This window comes from Xiphophorus maculatus, chromosome 21 (assembly GCF_002775205.1).
Source record: "Xiphophorus maculatus strain JP 163 A chromosome 21, X_maculatus-5.0-male, whole genome shotgun sequence".
Lineage (NCBI taxonomy): Eukaryota > Metazoa > Chordata > Actinopteri > Cyprinodontiformes > Poeciliidae > Xiphophorus > Xiphophorus maculatus.
In genome coordinates, this window is record NC_036463.1 from 19,942,808 (window position 1) to 19,964,570 (window position 21,763).

The 21,763-nt window shown below is 40.8% G+C and overlaps 2 protein-coding genes across 5 annotated transcripts in view; both read left to right on the forward strand.

Annotated features, from left to right (window-relative positions):
• Positions 1 to 4,117, forward strand: part of nrp1 (neuropilin 1) — an 83,995-nt gene extending 79,878 nt beyond the window's left edge. For all 3 annotated transcript variants that reach the window (XM_023326279.1, XM_023326281.1, XM_023326280.1), the window contains exons 14-18: positions 1,094 to 1,237; positions 1,326 to 1,603; positions 1,687 to 1,783; positions 1,875 to 1,928; positions 3,065 to 4,117. In XM_023326279.1, the coding sequence (XP_023182047.1) occupies positions 1,094 to 1,237; positions 1,326 to 1,603; positions 1,687 to 1,783; positions 1,875 to 1,928; positions 3,065 to 3,351 (860 nt within the window). In that variant the 3' untranslated portion in view covers positions 3,352 to 4,117. The remainder of the gene's footprint in view (positions 1 to 1,093; positions 1,238 to 1,325; positions 1,604 to 1,686; positions 1,784 to 1,874; positions 1,929 to 3,064) is intronic.
• Positions 4,118 to 11,517: 7,400 nt separating this feature from the next.
• The window catches only part of itgb1 (integrin subunit beta 1), a 32,654-nt gene continuing 22,408 nt past the window's right edge, over positions 11,518 to 21,763 (forward strand). The window contains exon 1 of one of the 2 annotated variants that reach the window (XM_023326472.1): positions 11,518 to 11,836. The gene's annotated coding sequence lies outside the window, so the exon portion shown is untranslated. The remainder of the gene's footprint in view (positions 11,837 to 21,763) is intronic. The other variant, XM_005798461.2, reaches the window with a different exon arrangement.

Genomic DNA, 21,763 nt, shown 5'->3' on the forward strand with positions numbered 1-21,763 from the left:
GCATGTTTCCTATGCATCCTAATCTCCGAGGATCTAGTTTCCATTGGTACTGAGCAGGAAAACGTCTCCTTTTCTTTTAATGAAATGCCCAAATGCGTCATGTGGCTGCTCATCTTATCCAGAGCTTGTTGGCCGCCTCAGTCAAAACCTTCCAATAGTGGAACAAAAAAAAAAAGAAAGTCAAACGCCTTTTAATTGGGAGTGGGATTTATATGTGAACGTGGCTTGGAGTCTGTAATGTGGTTCCACATGAGAATTCCAGCCTTTGTGCTTAATGGGTAAATAGAGTCGTAGCCTGCAGAAGCTAGTTAAACCCTCGCCGTTATTAAAGGGAATATTGGCTCATATATTTTGTCACTTGGAAGGCAGTCTCGTTACATCTCCAAAGGCATCTCCTGCTGGAGCTTAACACCATGCCTAACATCCCAAACATCCCTCTCCCGTGTGTTGATTGGAAGTCGTTCTTTGTCCAAAAGCTCTCACACATTTCCTGGCCTCTGCAGAGGCTCCTCCGGCACGCCGTAGGTCCGTGGGGGACCGCGCAGTTGGAACTGCGCCTCGGCGCTGCGGTCTTGAAATCTCAAGTCCCCGCTCTCATTAAAATCCTCATCTCTCAGCGGGATGCTCTGAATGTCTCTTTCTAAGCTGTGTCCAGACCTTGTCGTCTCCATCCCCCCGTCATTGTTTGGCGAGTGTTCCCAGCATGCCTCCCCGTCTGTTCCCTACTCAACCCTGTTTCATTCATTAAGAGATATCATTAAGCGCAGTCGTGATAAAAGGACGGTGTGATGTCTTCACCAACACTTCTCTCCGTCTCGTGTCACATTTTGATTTCATTTTCCAACTTTTGTCTCGCCAACAAGTGGGACTTGAGGCTATTGTTCTGTGGTGATCTGCTGCCCTCTAGAGTTTGTAGAGTAGAGTAGGATGTTCTTGTTTGTAGCCTATGGTCAGATCATGACTACAGGCTACAAGCCTTTCAACAATTGTCTGGATTCAAGCCGAAGCAGCAGTCTAAATTATTGGCTTTTCTTCTTTTGTAATAAAATGAGATCTCTCGCTAAAGCTTGACCTGACTTCTACTTGCTTTCAGGCTTTCTGTGGTTTGCTTGCGACTTCGGTTGGCCCAATGATCCCTCCTTCTGCCGCTGGACTTCAGAGGACACTGGCTCCAGGTGGCAGATCCAGTCCAGCGGCACCCCAACTCTCAATACTGGCCCCAACATGGACCACACAGGTGAGTACCTCAATCTGTTGGCCTACACAGAAAAGTAACTTTGCACCCATTTCTACCCCACGGTAAAGTAAATTTAACTAACCAACAGGGGGGTCAGGAAACTTCATCTATACGCTAGCGACCGGTCTCCAGGAGAGCGAAGTGGCTCGACTAGTGAGTCCCGTGGTCAGCTCTGAGGATTCCGACCTGTGCGTGTCCTTTTGGTACCACATGTACGGGTCACACATCGGAACACTGCATATCAAACAGCGAGAGCAGACTGAGGAAGGAACTGCCGACATCCTGCTCTGGACGGTCAGTGGTCACCAAGGCAATCGCTGGAGGGAAGGGCGTGTCTTTGTCCCGCGGATCAGCAAACCCTATCAGGTCAGTGTCTCGTCAAATGACCTACTTTTCTCTGAAACTTGAAGATTGGATTGACTTAAACTGCATATGCTTTTATTTCAAAGGTGGTGATTGAGGGTCTTGTGCAGAGGAAGAGCTGGGGAGACATCGCTGTGGATGACATTAAGGTTCTCGACGGGCTTGGCAAATCAGATTGTGAAGGTGAGGATGACAGTCCAGTTCTTGTGTTTGTGCTGGTCTGGAAGACGTTCCTTTAAGTACTGGATTAATCTGTAATTTCTTGTTTTTATAGATCCTGATGTGCCCACTGAGCCAATGCTACCGGAGGACAATATCAACGAAATTTGTAAGCCATTTCAAATGGAGTTTCAATAGTTGCATTAAGGGTGTACTGGTTTCTGTAATTTTGGGAGATCATAGATCGGCCAATACTTAGATGTGAAATTAAGTCTTGTCCACTGAGCTCATCTACCTCGGTAAAGGTCTAAAAATCAACCACGGTCCTCTTTTTTTTTTTTTTTTATTGAATTTTCTCTTTTTTGACATAACAAATTTACACACAACAAACTTAACATTATAACTTGTACTTAAACCACGGTCCTCTTTTGCTCTGTCGTGAAAGAGGTTTAACTGACAGACACTAGGTCATGTCTGCACATTTGTAATTAACAGTAGTCACTCCATAGGCGCCGGAACAGGATGGGCCAGAGGGCCATTGGCCCCCCCACTTTACCGCCCTGCTCTACCCGTCCGCTGGTCCCGCCAGACATTTACACCGGCGGCACACAACTCTGACAATCTGTGACTGACATCTCTCTGTGTTTATATGCAGACAGAGACACAGAGAAAACCTCCAGCACTGAGATCTGGACCAAATCTAAGGCTCCAGATCATAACAGTCACTCAAAGGTTTACATGCGGCAGCTTCGGGTCGGGTTGGGATCAGGAACCGGTCTGACATCTGAAAAAAGGCTTTGACTCTGATCCGGTCCAGGTCCGAACCAATTCTGCCTGAAATTCTGTGTACATTCTGTTACACACATGAAAAGTGTGTAACGGAGGTGACGAAACGCCCCATGACCCCCCCCCACCTCAAAAATGAATCCGGCGCCGCTGAGTCACCCAGGTGCCAACTCAGGAACTTTCTTACTATATTTAGCAACATTTCAGACAAATAAAATCCGTATCAGTCAAAATTATAATTGGCAGGTCAGACTTTATATAAATCATAATCGGCGATAGGCCAGAAAATTGCAATCAGTGCACCCCAACTCATGTATGCTTTACCTCTGAGACTTTTATATGTAAAATTATTGTTTTCCTTCCACTTTTCAGATTTGCATTACTTTTGTTCTGCTGGTCTAAAACTAACACGTTGGGTTTAATGGATCTGACGTGACATAATGGGAAGAAGTTCATGAAGTACTAATAGGCTTTCTCTGCTTTTGTCACATTCCTCTGTTCCTGCTCTCTCTCCTTCAGTTGAGGACATCACCGACTATCCAGACCTGGTGGAAACCAACCAGATCAGTGGCGCTGGCAACATGCTGAAAACTCTCAATCCCATCCTCATCACCATCATCGCCATGTCGGCCCTGGGGGTTTTCCTGGGGGCCATCTGCGGCGTGGTCCTGTACTGCGCTTGCTCGCACGGCGGCATGTCGGATAGGAACTTATCGGCCCTGGAGAACTATAACTTTGAGTTGGTGGACGGCGTCAAGCTAAAAAAGGACAAACTCAATGTACAGAACTCGTACTCAGAGGCATGAGCTGTCACAAGACTAAAAGACGGAGCAGAGCTCGCACACAAAGAAGAAGAATGGAAAAAAAAACATCTTCAGGCATATTTTGTATGCCGACCCCGTAAGCGGGCTCAACAGAACTGCCAAACACCCTCCGCTCAACAGATGAGGGTCAGGGTTCAGGAAACCAGTGGGAGGTTTGGACTGATCCACGCTTTTTTTTCTCAGGAGCTGCAGTAAAAAGAACCTACCAGTAGGGGACACTGTGTACAAATAATAAAATACAGGAAAAAAAAAGAAAAAAAAAAGTATGTACAGATGATTTAGATGATATTATAATTTTGTATTTTGATTTTCATTCATTTCTACAATCGGATGCTGGTGTTGAGACCAATTTATTAATAATGTTTAAAGTATTTATCTTTTGTGGGGGGGGGAGGCGTGGGGGGAGAGAAATGTCTTGGGGAAGGTTTTGTTTTGTAGAATCAGTTCATGAAAGCTGTTGTTCCTCTTCACGCTTTGAAAGAGACGTATCGAAACCCTTAAAGAACCATATCCCGACGAAACTGTATATTTTGCCACTGTGGGGCGGCGTAACGAGCGCGACCCCGATCCTTTTCCCCTTTGACCCCCCCTGCAGTTCGGGTCCCATTCACGTATGGTTCTGACAGTGCCTTTAGTACCTTTTGGTTGGCCTTTTTCCGTTGAACCAAGTTCTCTTTTGAATTATATTAGGGTTAAGTTATAAAGAAAGGAAACAGGGGCACATTACCTTATGAATTCCTGCGAAACAGGACTATATAGTTTATTGCGGCGCTTTTTTGTTTTGTTTTGTTTTGTTTTTCTGTCCAAGAAAAAGAAAAAAAAAAAACTTTGTAAATAAGTTTTAATATATTTTATTGCCCTTTTTAAAGAAAGTAAAAAGAGGAGAGAAAAAAGCTGCAGTATCCCTTTTTTCCCCTCCATTAGTTTGTGTGTGTGTGTGTGTGTGTGTGTGTGTGTGTGTGTGTGTGTGTGTGTGTGTGTGTGTGTGTGTGTGTGTGTGTGTGTGTGTGTGTGTGTGTGTGTGTGTGCGTGTGTGTGTGTGTGCGTGTGTGTGCGTGTGTAAACACAAACTTTTGACTGTTTTGTGCAGAAATGTGGCGCCGGCCGTAGATTCCGTTGCTCAGGCAAGCAAGGCTGATTTTGTGCGCGTGTGTGTGACGCTAATGTCGAAGCCATCTTTCACCCCCCCCCCCCCCCCCAAAAAAAAACACAACTCAAAGGATGGATGAATAAAAGGGTAAAACATGCACATAAAAAACATCCTCCGTTGCTAATGTCTCGTTTGACAGAATTCAAGGGTAAAATTAGACATGTTTACGTCAGAATATATATATATGTCGACCAGCATACCAAAATGAAAACCATCAACCAACGTTCTATTATCATTATTATTATTATTAATATTATTAATATTGGGGGGGGGTTTGTCTTTTATTTTCCCTCCAGCATCACTGTGGATGTTCACTGTAAGAAGTGCTATCTGAACAATGCAGCTTGAATGCACTTTGTTGATAGGAAGCCGATTTAAAAAAAAAAAAAAAAAAAAAGGAACTTACCAAGTGACGGTGCTACCGGTAGTTCAGCCGGACATGGACGTGTCTCGTGATTAAACCCAGAGGTGTAGCTGAAAGGTCTCGAAAGGTCTTGGGCCTGCGGGAGCTTTATGCGTTTCACATGTAGCAGCCATAACGACGTGATGTCATTGGAGCGGCACGGCGGGGGGTCGAGCGGCATCACCTGAATCAGGTTATCTGGGAATCCCTCCGTGGCTTTACCAAAGGATTGTTGCCCCTCCACACTCCTACACACACACACACCCCTGCACACACCTTTTGACTGTAGGGGCTTCTCACCAAACGGAGAGTACAGCAAGAACACACGTCATCATCAAGTGATCACCCTTCGGGCATGGAGGGGGGAGGGGGGGGGCACACCAGGACACTTGTGGAAAATTGCAAAACGTGGCAAAGTGTTTTTGTTTGTTTGTTTGTTTTTCTAGGTTATTTCAATGTTTTACAAAGTGTGAACTTTTACAATCTCAGTCGAGAAGTTTGCAGATGGACGGATGAGACAATCCCACCATAACACACTCGGATGGAGAGAATGTCGAGGACACACACACACACACACACGCACGCACCCATGCATGCACGCCCACACAAGACGGGGCCTGCGAGCCCAACGATGAAACTCATCGGTTTGCCTCACCATCGACCCGATCCAATCACGAACTCGATCAATTTTTGTATCTAAGAAGGGTGACGTCTTTTAAATCCGTGTGCTTTGTATGTCGTGCCTTGGTGTTCACACACACACACACACACACACACGCACACACACACACACACACGCACACACACACACACACACACACACTCTTACCTTTTTTTAATTATTATTATCCCATTTCAAATCGGACGCCCCCGCTCTCCTCAGCTTTCAGTTTCAGAGGACGGTAGCTGAAGCAATCTAGGAAAAAAAGAAACCGGATTCTGTAGCGTGGACTCGAAACCAACAATGTTGCACTGAGAAATATATTTAAGAGGTCTATGTGTTTATAGTGTTCATTTGCAAAAGAAAAACAAAGAAAAGAACGTCAAAAGAGAGAAAAAAACAACTTGTGCTCGGGTTTTTTTTTAAAGCATCATTTCAGATTATCTGAAATGGATCCAAAATGTAAAAAACAAAAAAAAAAGAGAGAGAGAGAAGTTTTCATTACTGAAAAGACGGAACAGATTTTTTGAAAAGAAGAAACTTCCCCTCCCCGTACATGTTCATGCCATGTTAGCGCTTCATTTTGTACCGTCATTCAGATTTTGTGCAGATTTTTATTTGTTTGTTTTTTACAAGAAAAAACAAGACTTTTATTTTCAATACTGCTTCTGTATTTTGCTGTTGTAGGGGGGGGGGGGGGGGGGGGGGAAGTAATAAAACAGCAAAGGTCTTATAAAAAGCATTGGCTTTGACCGTGTTGTTATGTACGGAATTCGTCCATCACTTTGCAGCGAGGGGTTTGAACAAGCGACCCTTTTCTCAAAGCACAGCGTCTGTTTTCTTCATTTGAGTAACCTGATCACTCCACTGCAGTTCTGAGGAAATAAACCAGTTTTGATGACAAAATTGTGTAAAGGAAAAGCAGCTACTGTTATGGAGGAATTTTGACCCACTCTCCTTTGCTCCGTTGCTTTCACTTTGCTGATTTTGTCTTGAAATATTCAGCCACAGCAGCACAATAATTACAAGAATGGACACTAAGCTATGTTTACCTCCAATTATAATGTTAATTTGGAGCATCCTGGTGCAGGTGACGCAAAAAAAAGAAAGAAAGAAAGAGAGAAAATGCAAATTAGTCGTGTTTCCATCTACAGGTTACACAAAGCATCATTTTGTCAGATGTTGACGTCAAGCATGTCTGTAGAAAACAAGATGTAGAAGTTACAAACTAGCATGGACCATACCTCTGAAGTCCGGACCTCGAAATGTTTCCTAGTTTTGTTCCTCTGGTAAGGCACAGACCCACCACTGGGTGGCTACGTTTGTTATAGAGCTTAATCGGTGCATGTTTTTCCTTGTTCCCCATATACCATTAAGTCTTTTTTGGAAAAAGCAAACTGAAAAAGCAACTGAGGGAGTTGTTTAAAATTTTGCCAGTTACATCGGCATTTCCTAATGTGATACTTCAAAATGTGCCGAAAAGACTTTGCAGGTAAAACATTTTGTGACACTTTGATTCTTTTCTTTATCAGTAACTCCGTTGTGAATTTATTAACTGTTTTGATGTTGCTGGGGTTTTTTTGGTCTATTTTGGGATTGGACAGATTACCCCAAAGTACTCTGGTATAAAGAGGAGTGCGTCACATGCCGAGGTTTTTTATTCTGATTTTGTTAAATAAATAACAGTGGCCTTTTAACCAGATTCGTTTTTCATGTCCTGAGAAGCAAAATCCCAGATTTAACACATGGTGTACTCCTTTATACTATAACTAGAAGCCGCTTTGGTCTGACGCTAAGTTAGAAAAGGTGAAGATTTGTGCTCAGGTCTAGGAACAGATGGAAGCAACTCCAGCGATATCTCTGAAGTTCCACTTCACAGCGGCAGTGAAGAGGGTACCGACCACTAATGACACGTTGATGAGCACCATACTCCGCCCAACAGTTGGCTTTCTATGTCCTATCATTAGAAGACATTAAACCAGAGATCTAATTTTAGTGCTTTTTATTTTTAGCCAAGTAAAAATCTTTCAATTATCGCCTTTTTGGGGTGGAGGGATTTTGGTGGCGCAGAAGAAAATAGAGGAGCAAGAGGCAACACAGCAGAGATTTATTGGCAACTTCCTTTACACACATTATTGATTTCAGGTCATCTGTTAGCAATTACAAGGTTTCCCCTAGAAAACTTGCTAAGCCCGGCGGTTGGTCGCTATAGGGCGGTCATTCATCCAGCGGGCCGTCATGTTTTTGAATTTAAAAATGCTTAAAGTTGACAAGAAATTTGAAAATGTCACTTGATAATTATGTGTTATTAAAAGACTGGAAGATTACTACTTAAACACCAGCTATCAGGTATTTAAAAAAGCAAACATTTAAAAAAAAAAAAAAAAAAGAACTTGAAGAAATAAGCCATGCTTAGCCTGGTGGGGGCACAAGGAAAGCCTAGCAGCCCGCCAGGCTTATACTACACTGGGGGAAATTCTAAATTAGCACATCTTTACATGGAATATACTGACACACATTTTTAAGCAAAAAAATTCAACCCTCACCAGACAGTCTCTCTGGCACAGAAGTATTCATACTCTTTGAACCGACTATAGCTTTGAAAACAAAACCTCACTGGGACTTTATAAGATAGACCAGGTAATTAGTCAATTAATCAATCAATCAATCAGTAAGGTAAGTTGTAAGCAGATGCATTCATAAGTTAATTCTGAGACAATCATTTTGAAAAATTTGAACTTTAAGTGATCACAGGAGTGTTTAAAAAGCAAAGGTGTGTGACATGTTTGGTTTAAAAAAACAGCTAACTGTGTTTGTTAACGTATTTTATTATGGACTTTATTGAGCTGATTTTGGTTTCAGTGTCATTTTAAGTCTCAGACACCACGGATTACTGTGACTTTGAACTTTGAACTCCGCCCTTATAAAGTTTTCAGGTCAGGCTGTTTCACCTTTTCACTGGATCTTGTTGCCATTAGCAACGCTCAATGGTCCGCCACATTTAGAGAGGTGAGTAGTAATTAGCTACATTTACTCAGATACATTTACTTAAGTAATGATTTTTTTTGGGGGGGGGGGGGGGGGGGGGATGAACTTTCTGGAGTAGTTTTTCTACACTTTACTTTTTAATTTTATGTTATTAATACTATTTTAAAGCATCACTGTTCTTACTTGAGTCAAATTTCTAGCTGGTCTGCCCACTGTGAGTAACTTTACTGAATGAAGAAGAAAGATTTTAACCAAACGTACCCCAAACCCAGACACACTCCTACATTTTATGATAATATGAGACGTCCTGTTCCTACAGAACATTTGTACTTCTAATGTCTTTCTTCTCTCTGCTTGACTCTTTTCAGCCATTTACAAGTCAGTGTAAAACATACAGTGTCTCTTTCTGATGACACACTCTATCTTATCTTTGTCCTGGGGTAGTACATGGAAGTAACATAAACATTACTTTAAGTATTGGTTTCTTTAGTTTTTTTTTTTTTATTGAAAATTTTGATTAGGAAATAATTCTTTCTGCCTGCATCTGTTATTTTGTAACAAATAGTTGCGTTTTTTGTTTTTTTTTTTCCATTTCAGTCTTTTAAGATGCAAGAATATCCACTTAGCTTTATATATTTGTCTGTCAAATGACATCGTTGTTGAATATTAACCGTTTCACCAAATATGTTTTTTACTCTTACTTGATACGTTTTCGAACGGCTACTTTGTTTTACTTTTACTCGAGTAAAAATATGTCGAAGTATCTTTGCTCTTAGTTGAGTAGATTTTTCTGGGAGTACTCTGTCCGCCGCTTCACATTTAAAACCATATCCATGAAAAGACATGATCGGTTTTTATAAGTTCCACGTGTAGGAGTTTCATAACAGGCAGCCTCATTCGTTTTTTGGAAAATCATCATGAAAACAGCATCTAATTTTAAAAAAAGAAAAAAAAAAGAACGGAAGCCTGCTGTTTTTAAGTTCACCAATCAGGTGGTTTTGGTCTTTACTGGAAAAAATGTGGGTTGGGGGGAAACAAACATTTTTCTTTTGCACTTATTTCTATAATCATGCCGTATCTACATTCCACCACAAGGGGGCAATAGAGTAAAGGTAAAACGCAAGAGAAAACTAGAAAGTGCATCTCATCAACTCTGTGACATTGAGAAGCCAAACCCTTTAAAAAAAATGAGAGGTAAAGATGATCACTCAGACGATAAACCCAGATGATAATGAAGTCCCCAATCTGCTTAGTTCCATATCTCCTCTGGCAGGAAATGTCAAAAACATTTAGACGGCCAATATCTTTCATCGGCGACTATTTCCTGCCGCTTAGTCAAAAGGAAGATTTTTTTTTAGTCATCTTAGCTCTAACTGGGATGTGAAGGAGTGAGGCTGCACCACGGTGTTGACTAATCTGCAGGTCTGATTCATATCAGTTAAATTATAGCGCCTCATTCGGCTTTGTCATTGGCTCTCCGGCTTATCTGATTGGACCTACGGGAATTTTTCGTTTTCTTTTTTAAGAATTTGTTGTTCTTTTTTTTTTTTTTTTTTTTTAGTTATACACCAAATGATATATTAAAAAAAATATTTACATGTTTTAACTATCTATAATCATAATAAAAATTCAATAGACACAATTTCCGCCTGTCTCGTCCTTGTCGCGCGGTGGCGGGTTTGTTTCGCAGCGCAGGGACTGAAAGAATCCCCCTTGTAAACATTCCCCGGAGGCTAAACAGGATTTAAGGCGCTTCCGGACCTGATAGTTTGTTTTTTCTTGCATTCTCTTTCCACCACGTCTCCAGAGCAAAGGCAATAACACTGACCACTAAGCTTAGAGCAAATAAATAAACCGACGTTTGCTATTTGAACAGAAAACGAGCCAAAAGAAGCCCATGTCATTATGCGGGAAGCTAAAGTACAAAGAAGAAGGAAAAAAATAAAGACGATAGGATGACTAGTTGTTTCCTCAAAGTCATACTAAAAAAAAATGTTGGTGGTCTTTAGAAAAGAATAAAAAGTACAAAAGTGTACTTCAAAAGTGTGTAAAAAAAACAACCCCAAAACAAAACTAAAACATGGTGGACTTTGCTTTGATGATGATGATGATGTGATGATGGCACAGGCTAATTTAAACATAATGGTGCAGCGTTGACGTCGACATGGGCAGCATCTGTATCAATAGGCATCTCGTTTTTAGTGGGCTCTGGTAGTGACGTGGTCGCGGTCCAGCCTCAGCCTTCAAAATAAAAGTAATAAATCAGAATCAAATCCAATTAAGGGCGTAATTAATTTCAGTGTGCTGGAATGCGAGATGTTTCGTTAAATTTGATAAAATGGCATATTCACTTTTATACATATTTAGTTTTTGTACACAGATTGCAAAACCAATCTATGTACAAAAGGCGCTGTATTGGACTTCACTGGGGCGCCACCAAAGATCAGAATGATTTGCAGGCCTTCTGATAGAAACTCATACATTTAATGAAGGATATGAATGCAAGATAAGAGAGATAAACCTAAAAACTGATATTGATTTATTTCGGAATTCCTATATTCCCATATTATTTGTTTTTATGTGTGTTTTTGGTTTTTGTCTTTCATGGTTTTGACTAACCTAATATTACTCGGAGAAGTGACTCAGGGTTACCAGAAAAAAAAAATAAAAATAAAAATCACAATACCAATTCTGCAACATTTGTTTGAGCATCTGGAATGGTCAGAAACTGCAGTCTTTTCATTCAAGGTTAGAGCAACAATTTCGATGCTTAATGAAATTTACCACATGTAAAATTGTTCAAAATGAAATAGCGCTATATAAGTAGGAAAATATTGAATGGAATTTTTTTCATAATCGTTCTTCTAAAAGTTGTCTTTTATTGTGAAGAGAATAGGACGGAAGCGCTGTTTCTAACGGGCCGCTTTGCTGCGGGGCGGTGCGGCGTCTCCCTCCGCTTTATCCTAATTTAGTCCGAGGACAGGGGACCCGCTCCCGGCGCGTCAAGGATACAGTTGTTTCTTTTAAGGCGTTCTGCTGCGTCTTTCGGCTTAAATATATTTTTAACATTTGCGTTTTCGTCATCCAAGTGGAAGTTGCGTGGCATGAAGATTCGGAGGAAGCTCTGAGTCCTCGGAGTAGAAAAGTGTCCGCCGGTGCCAACAGGGCAGACCGCCTGTGCAGCGGGACATCACAGGGAGCTGGACGCGGACGGCTCGCTCTTTGCTCCTGTATGTCGCCTCGGATATAACAGCACAGCGGCGAGGTAAACGAGCTGAAACTGGACATTTTCTCTTCTCTTTTCTTGTCCTTTCATCCCCTAACTAATTCGAGCTGGTTAAAAGACACTTTTAAACGCCTCCCCGTCGGTGTGAACGGTGTGTAATCGCTTTGTGAGCTGAAAAAGTGTAATTGCTGCCTCTAACTGATTTCCTTTGGTGTTGAACCAGGGTTCCTGCAGTCTGAGAAATGTATTGCATTTAGTTTTATTCTTTTTACAAAACAGGATATGTATGGGGGAAAAAAGGATATATCAATTAATTATTTTTCCACTATTCATCCACCTATCTCTTACTTTAACTCCACCCATCCAAGTTTTTTCATCCACCCAGCCATAATATCTACATCATACCTCAAATTGTTCATGATCCATTTATTTACCCAATAATCCATCCATTCATTTGATTTCCAACCACCCTTTCATCCACCTATCCATTTTTGTGTCAGCAATTATTTTCTATCACCATCTTGTTTATTAACAAACCATCCATCTTGCTATTTGTCCGTTACATTCATTTGATTTCCAACCATCCATCCATTGATTTTTCTTGTTATTAAAACCTCTTTATGGAAATCACACCCAACTTTTGCATCTATATTGAAAAGATTAAGACTTTTTGGTGTGTTTGCGAGTGGGAAAGTTTTCATGTGAGACCTGAAACATGTGAACTCTGTGGAAAAATTCAGCTGATTTTTCCAAAATAACTCACAAAATGGTTCAGGAGGAATTTCTGCTGCCACCCGGCGTAGGTGTTATCTTCTCCGTTTGATTAAACGGAACTGCAGCAGGCCCTTCAGTGCGCCTGGTCATATGAAAGGGGCTTCAACAAGTGATCTCACATGATGTGTTGTGATCACTGTCGGGTCTCGTCACATGAGGCGGGGGAGAGAGAGCCACGCTGGAGGATTGAAGCCTCTCGCGGCGGGCGATTTGTCCGCAACGCTTTTTGACGACTTTGTGTTTGAACAAAGACGTTGGCTTTTCTAAAGCAACTCGGCCCATGATTGGCAGGTTGTACAACTTCCACTGAGTGGGACCAAGCAGCAACCCCATTGCCCCCCAACACCCCTCTTCCTCCCTCGCCCCACTCCTTCCTGCCGTTTCATCTGAAGAGTGAGATGGAAAGATGAAAGCCTTATAAATCCAGCCGACCGCGCTGACTCCACACGGCACACGGGAGCGCAGTTTAATCAAGGAAATGGGGGCAGGAAGAGAGGCGAGGACAGACGGAGAATGAGAGGATGTCAACTGGGAAGGACGGCCAGGAGGGGAGGGAGAGGAAAGGCTAATTGAGGGGGAGGGTAGATGTAGGACGGATGTAGGACAGATGTAGGGTGGAGGTTGGTAAGATGGCAACAGAGCCAGCAGCTATCAGCTGAACGGATTGGGACCCCCGTCCCCGAGGGAACAGCTGCTGCATCGTCCCAGATGAGTTATGAGGCCACTCTCTTCCCACCGAGAGCCACACCCAGGACGATCCTCTCAGTAGCTGCGTTCCTGTCAACCTTAAAGTTGCACAAATTGAATTTACAAAAATAAATGTGCTTAATGGAGACGTGCCAGTTTAAAAAAAACCAAACAATAAAAACCGACTCATGTTTTCGATGAAGAAGCTTTCATGCTAGCGCGAGGTGGTTTTTCCAGACCTAACGAAATAGATGTATTCTGCGAAACTGCAATGGAAACAACTTTTTTTTTTTTTCGCGTTATACGATCAATGTCCAGGTGTTGCTGAGACGGAGCAGACGACATGAAGTTGTAGGAGGGTGACGGTGCAGCACGGTTTTTAATGACTTATCACGTGAACAAACTTATTCAAATGTGATTTTTTGCGTTTCTTATTTCATGGAAACCTCCGCAATTGTGAAATTGTGTTTTATAGACATTAGCGGAATATTAACAAAGGTTTGCGCACATTCGTAATGGAAACGCAGCTACTCTATGTTTTGCCTTGTACACTCTGCTCAGGTACGTGTGTTTCTCTGTTCCTTTGGGAAAGAAGTGATGAATGTGCACCGCTGCCGTCTGTGACACATGCTTTGTTCCTCTGGGAAACTAAGCAAAGATCGAAGCATCAGAGACTCAGAGTAGGGGAGATAATCAGCCTTTTATCTCATAACATGCTCTGTATAACCCCTGCCTTAAGTCTGCAACCAGTAGTACAAAATATTGCGATAAAATCCATGTCACCCAACTCTAATTGACGTCACACAGCAGAAAACTATTTCCAAAAATATTAATGGATGGATGCCGCTGTCTATGGTCGATTTCAACATTTACTGAGGAATGGCCGACAGTATTGTCACAGAATCATAATAATATGAAGTAAGCTAATAAAAAAAGCACAACTAATGGGAATGATCTTCTGCGGAGCGTTGCCTGCAGTCTCTCTAGAGAAGTCTGTTTGGACTGCATAGTTAGATTCATCGGTGGTGGGGTTGTGATGTGATGCACTTCACTGGCAAAGATTTCTTTCATAATTCCATCATTTAGATTTTTCTTTTTCTGGCTTCTCCTGGTGCAGAATTATGACCCGTGTCTCGCGCCAATGACGTAAAAGTCAGATAAAATCCTACATGACCGTTCAGACTTCAGACAGTTGGAAAACAATCGGATATGCATCCGAATCAGCTCCACTTATGGAAGGGGCTCAAATTGCATGTTCTTTTTGGGTGAAAAGATTGGGCCGTTCAGACTGTCGCGAAAAAGTCGGACATGGACGAAAATAAAAAAAATCCGCTTTGGGTCGCAGTCGCCCGCTGTGTGAATGTAGCCTTAGATTCTGGGCAAGATTTTCACTCACCCATTCAATTACATAAATATGTTTGATCTAAACCATTCCTTTGTAGCACAAGGTCAAAATCCTGCCGTTAGGTGAACCAATATTTAGGCTTGTCCGATGAAAAACTTTGCTGAACTATACGTTGTCCCAGAGATTTTTGCGATAAACGATAACATTGTTGTTTTGAGACAATTTTCAAGTAATATATTGATAATGGCATAAGTTCACCCTCTGAGATCAATATGGTTTAATTTTTGTAATAAACATTTAACACAGGAGCTTGGAGATATTTTAAATAACCAGAAAACAAAAAAACCAAACCTAAACAACCAAAAAATTAATAAACGACCAAAAACAATAAACAAAATGGAAATGAGAACCACACACAATCAAAACTAAATGAAATACCCTTGAAAATGATTCATCATCAGAATGGAAATTATTGACCTGGTTTTAATTTACTTAATAGGTTATTGTGACAAGCTTGCCACTTATTGTCACCAAGCATTTTGCTGTGGTGTCAGTTTTTATTTTCACACATCTTCTCTTAAAGTTTGAACAATCTCCCTGTTCTTCAAATTTAGTGTTCTATCAATCTTAGTATATGTAATATGTCCATGGCAAAGAACTGCATGGACTGCAATAAAGTACCACACAAGTCTATTACATAGTTGGTGACATTCTAATTTTAAATGTCATGTTTTGGCGACACTTTTGTTTAATGGATGGAAATTAAAATTTAGAATTTAGAAATGAAATTGGCCACACAAATTGGATGGCCAAATGATTAAGACACCGTTTCCCTTGAGGGGATTAGACACATCATAATCTACTACTTTGTGTTGGTCTGTCACGTAAAATTACATTGAGGTTTCTTGTGACGAAATAAGGGAAACTTCTACGGGTGGGAATACTTTTGCTTGGCACGTTATGATGACCTCGACAGTTCAGTTTTCCCTTAATTCTACACAACATCTTCACATTTCTTTGCCTTTCGAACCGCTAATACGAACGTTTCCAGAGTTGAATTGAAGGGTAGGTTTTCCTCCCGGTGGCGTGTTTATGACCTCTACAACCGTTTTTAGCTCCATTATTTTGCCTTCGCTCGTTCCCTGACAGTCTCACACGCCGCCTTTGGAGCAGACGAGCTCCAAATACTTTTCTGGGCCATTTTTGGTGTTGCCCGTTGCTTCTAAAAACAGCTTCCGAAGCACCAAGGAGGAGCGGCGTGGTTAGAGCTGACCTCTGCTCGCCATGGTCTGCTGAGAAGACGAAGCCAAACATGCTGCGTTGGTGGTAAATAGTAGATGCCTTTGAGCTCCCTCGCTCTCGTACCGTGTTTGTTGTAGTGATCGCGTGAAGGCTAAACTTTGTGGCCCTTCATCCTTCCAGGCCCCTGCCCACATGGATGAACATGTTTAGAAATGTGGCTGCGAATGCCGGCCGTTCTTTCATCGGCGAGAACAATAGCCGAACTGGAATCAAAAGAAAACAACAGAAATATATATTTTTTTAAATTTCTCTGATCCTGGTTGAATAAAAAAAATACAAATGATGTCAGGAAAAACTTGTACATTATACCAGACCTGAATGCCATGTTATCAACTTCCTTTGTTCAATTAGAGACAGGAAATGAGTCAGGAGACACGCAGCAAAGTTTCCCAGCTGGACTCACATCTTTGTAACTTTTTAATCTTAATTTTTCTGTAAAGCCTTTCAAAGTTTGTGTCTTTTTTGTTGCATTTATCTGTTTTTTTTTTTGTTGTTGTTTTTTTACACTAGAGTTCAAAAAGTGGGTCATTTAAGTTTGTCATTTTCTTTTTACAATCAGCCAAGTTTGTTCCCACAAATGAGGATTTTCACTTAAGTTTCACATCCTCACAGCATGTAGAAGTTAAACATAAAGAGCAGATAAAAAACAGCAAGTATGTACATATACAGTTATATTCATTAAAAACATATATTAATTCCAATGAAGCTTGTTTACGAAAGTGCCTTTTGATTAAAAACAACCGTTAAGCAGGTATTAAACGTATTTTCTATTAGTTCCATATTACTGATATTAAAAAGTTTTTTAATTGGTCTTATGTGAAATGTCATGTAAGTAAAAAATCCTGATAATTAACAAAATTAAAGGTTCGAAAACATTAGTAACTGTGTTTCCATTGAGAATTGCTCAGATTGGAATTATGAAAATAAATTTGCTTTATGATGCGCCAATTAAAAAAAAAAACAAAAAAAAGACAAAATTTTTCAATAAAACGTTTTGCGTTGGGATGTTACCACTGGTGGAAAATGCAAAGAGGACGACAGGAAGTGGTAGGAGCGTTTCTAACATTAGCCAAATATTAACTACGTTGTGTGCACATTTGCATTGTAATCTATTTCTTGAACTCAGTTACTGGAATAAACTAATTTCTAAATAATAATCTATTTGATTGAATATGGAATATGGTTTTCTTGGTCTGAGCAGGAACTTGCTCTTTCTATCATGTTGTTTTTTTGTTGTTGTTGTTAACAGTAGCTACCCGTCTGAACATATCTACCATAATACTCACTTTTTTATATCTTATCACATCCCAACAGTCCACCTTCAGAATGCCGACCAGTTAGGGAGTTTCTCTTTTGAGGAAATGTGCAATTTGCTGTAATAGAAAGATAACTTTGCACATTCTTCCAACTGAAGCTCTAAAATAGAACAGAATGGTGTTGGTTCCTCTTAGGGATGGCCTTTTGTAACCAAAAATGACATTCACTCCTAATTTTTAAAATGCTTTTGAGTATTGCCTCATCTTGCATACTAACAACCTGCTCACGCGCATTCAAAACGAGTCACAGCTGCTTATGCGTTTAATTACACCTTCCGTTTGCCCCTGTGCTCATAAAGTTTTAATTACTGTAGCTACAAGGCATATGGATGAACAATTAATACTGAGATAAATCTGAATTCATCACAGTCACCCAAACACAGGTTAGTCTGAGTGACTGCTGCTGGGCTGCACTCAGTATAGTAGCAGTATCATCCATGATAAGGTTTTTTCATCTAACTTACTTATCAGCTCACGTTCAGTAGTATGATACTTTCTTCTGACTTGTTTTTTTTTTTTTTTTTTGTCATATATATGAGATATTCAGGACGTTATTCTTTTTTTTAAAGAGTTATTGGAATCCGGGTTCAAAGCGTACTGCAGATTTGCTCGACTAACAATATGAGCTTCTTTGCTGCTTCTGGGCAGTTGAAAAACAAGTTTACAGCATTGCCACTGTGTTGTGGCAGCACCAGCTGATTACAAAGTGATTTGTGTAGAAACTAGCAGGCCGTTTATGAAAAGACCGCCTAATTTTGTATAATGCAGTGACTATTAGTAGGGCTGCAGCAATATGTCTGCTGGCTGATAAATCGGTCCCTACTGACTGCAGAATATTAGCTTAATAATCAAAAGCAGCTCTCTAAACTCTGTCACAACAGCGCTACCAGTTCAGCTAGTCATTATTATTATTATTATTATTATTATTACAGAATCAGCGTTTATTATTCACTCATAAGTGATAGAATATTTCCTGTCTCTGGTATTATTTGAACACATAATATCATACAAATGTTATCAACTCAACAACATTAATGGTTGATTAGATTTTCTTTCCATACCTGTAGTCAAATACTGAGTGTTTTCTAAGATCTCACTGGAATTTCCCCCTTCTTTCCTTTTGTCTAAATGACGTAAAAAAAAAAGGGGACAGACACGGGCTTCTACTAGTTAATGTCTGAATATCCATCAAGGTCAGAAACTGTAATAGGTTTAAGGACAGTTACAGAGGTCCACTGTTCTGTTTTACAACTAGCAGATATTGAACTACATTGCTGACTCCCGATAATCTCCCATGACATGTTATCCTTCACTGCTCCCTTGAGGAAATATGCGTAACTGTGGAGTGCTTACTGCGAAACTCTGCGCCGCTTTTCCTCTCCCGCAGCGACGGAAATAGCAGCCCCGAGTTAAAGTGTTAAGTCTGGGCCCTAATGAAAGACATCTGAGTGTCATTATTGCTCCAGTTACGGTGGAGCAGCCCACAGATGGTCTTTTTGCTTGGCTTAAACTAGATTAAGACTCAGCTTTGAAATGCCTATCTAGCAGTTCTGGAGCAGCTAACGCACACACTTGAAATTTCTTCAGCTTTTCATTAATCGCGTCACACTCACAGCTGGAAATATTTGCGCTGCGGTCAGCTGCTGTCATATATGTAAATATTTCCCAGTACAGCGCTGTTGAGCTGATCTTTGTCGACCGAGTCAGAGAAAGAACATCTGTGTCAGTTGTTTGCTGCTCTCCAGCTCTGCATGAAACAGCATGGAAGCTGTTTAGGGTCATTTAACATTTGAAATCGACATTTGATGCTCTTTGCAGCAAGGCGGCTTAGTTGGGCCTCTATTCGTCTCTCTCTCTTTCACATGTTTGAACAGCCACTGTGTCAGTTTTGAGTGGGAGTTGGCTCGTTCCTGGGCATTTAGATGCAAGCTTCCTGTGTGCTCAAGTTGAGTTTCCTGTGTTTTGAGTAGAGGAAAAGCAGCCTCAGCAGGCGTGGGGAATTTGTGGAGGACTACTGTGCACTTTCTTTTATTGGATCAGCATTAATATTGAAACAGATGAATTAAAAAAAAAACCCAAGATATTCTACTTCGCCTACTTCTAGGAAACCACTAATACATGTGCCTTAAAAAAAAAAAAGTTGGTTGAGTTGGTATTTCACATGGCATCTCCTATGCAGTGTCTTCATCCTTGGTTTATAACCAGAACGAGAAGAAAACAGGTTCTTGTGGTTTTAGCACCTGGTGTTCACACATAGATGGGACAGTGTGGGTTTCAGAGCTGAAGATTTGTTCTCAGAACAATGAGATGTTTAATCTCCCAAGTAGAGTTTACAGGAACCATTAGGGTGGTAACCACATAATAAACCGCTTACGCTGTAATCCATTTAATAAAATGTTGTTGGGTAAATCTGAAAGGAGTCATCTGGTTAAAACGAAGAGACACACTAAGATTCTTTGTCTATAGAATCCAATAACACTTTTGTGTGTCTGCCTTACATTTCCAAGGCATATGAAGATATGTTTAGAAAAGAAAAAGCTTAAAAAATCATTTTGTGTTCATCTGATCCTCAAGCATTCTTTTTTTCCCTCTCCAGCTAACGTGGCTGGAAGCTAGCACTCAGCGCCAAAGAAAATAAATGGAAAATGAATTCTGCCAATAATGTGTCAAGTAGCATTGCGCTGAAGTTTTTCAACTTCCCAATATGCATTTTATTTCAGATGTCTGTCAGGGCTTCCCCCGGAAAACCTGCTAAGCCTGATGATACAGATGCAAGTTCAGTCCACAAGTGGTCCACCGTGTATTTGTATTAAAAAATTTTAAAATTACAAAAATTTGAAAGTGCACTATCAGGCATCAAAATTTGGAAATAATGCCATACGAGGCCAATGGGCAGGTGCAAGATGGCACGATTGGTGCACACACTCTGACACCCGGTTCAATGTGTCATCTATAAATAAACAAACAATGCTTAGAAAGAGGAGCGGGGGCAAATAAAGCCGGGTGGCCCGCCAGGCTTATAATATATTCGGATAAACCCTCTCTAGGAAAAGATTCGCGAATACACAAAATTTCCTTGAATAATTACGTTCTACAGAAAAATCTATAAATAGGTGACTAACTAGAAACGTCCTGATGAAACTTCAAATTTCACACCTGATGCGACATCAACATCGCAGCTTAGAGTCTTGGCCGTTACCAATAGTTACCTGACACAAACAATATGGGCTCAAATCCTACATTTATTATTTATTTTGTAGTGTGGAATGTTAGAAAAGGCTTGATCAAGTGATATTACCCAAACAGAGAAGAATAGTCAACAATAGGTATGAGAAAAATTAATTCATTCATTTAAAAAAAAAAGAGGTTTATAATAACGGGGCTAGGTATGGGATACAAGAAATGCTGAAGTAGACTAAATCCTGCAGCAAAACTTTGGAGCGAAGTGTAGATCAGAGATTTTGGATGTGGGCGGATATATTTCTATACTCATTTTTTGGCTGATATTGGACCGATTTCCGATATCAGTATTAGCGGAGAACCCTAATATACGTTGGCCCGATGTTTTGGGCATTGAACCCTCATCCTCAGCCGGTCGGGTGATTCACACAAAGTATGGAAACAGTGACTCAAAAGTAGCGTAATCTGTCCAGACACATCATCACTTTACTGTTTATCTTAATAATCAGGATAAAGGGTACAAAACAGGGTCACTCCATAAGCCTCACACAAACTTATTAGACTTAACATGACTTAATGTTCTAACTACAGTCATTCCATCAGGCTTGGACCCACATAGAACACATTTTCAGATACAATATACGCGGAAAGATATGAAACAGTGTGACAGCAGCTGAAGAAATGTTTCATAGGCCGCTCCCTGTTCCAGTGGATCGCGAGCTGCCGGGCTGGATGTTTCCCAGTACAAGCTTTAGTTTTTGGCCTCAGGAAGATGCCAAGAAAGTATTTGCTCATGTGGGAAAACAGTTTAAGTCAATGTTGCTGAGAGACAAGAGCAGCCACATGGGGAGTCAGGAATAACCAGCCCAGAAATAGAGACATGAACAGTAATAGCTAGTTGGCTTCGCTCCAAAGGTTGTGGTTTTTGCCTTCATTGTTTCTCCTTAAATGTGCTGTAGGGATGGGGCCTGATTAGAGGTGAACTCTGTACAATGTAGCTGCGTTTTGGGGGGCAGAAAATGATATCACTTCTGGTTAAGTGTTGTAGCTTTTCTGTACTACAGTCTTTCCAAAGCCACATCCCCTCCAGAGGTGTATCTTTAGCCCTTGCTGAACACTTGAGGAATGTTGGTGGGATTGGAGACAATATCTGGGGCTACAGGAAGTGAAAAACAGAACAGATTGGTTTTCAGGACTGGCAGCAGATTCTGTTTTACAATACTGAATTTGCTCGTATTACTTCCAAATATGTCAAACAGTGGGCCTCTGAGGAAGCATTAGAGATAGTTTGAAAGATGCATCAAAATAAATGTTTTCCTCCAAACTAAAGTGAATTATCTGCATTTTTCCATACCAACTTAA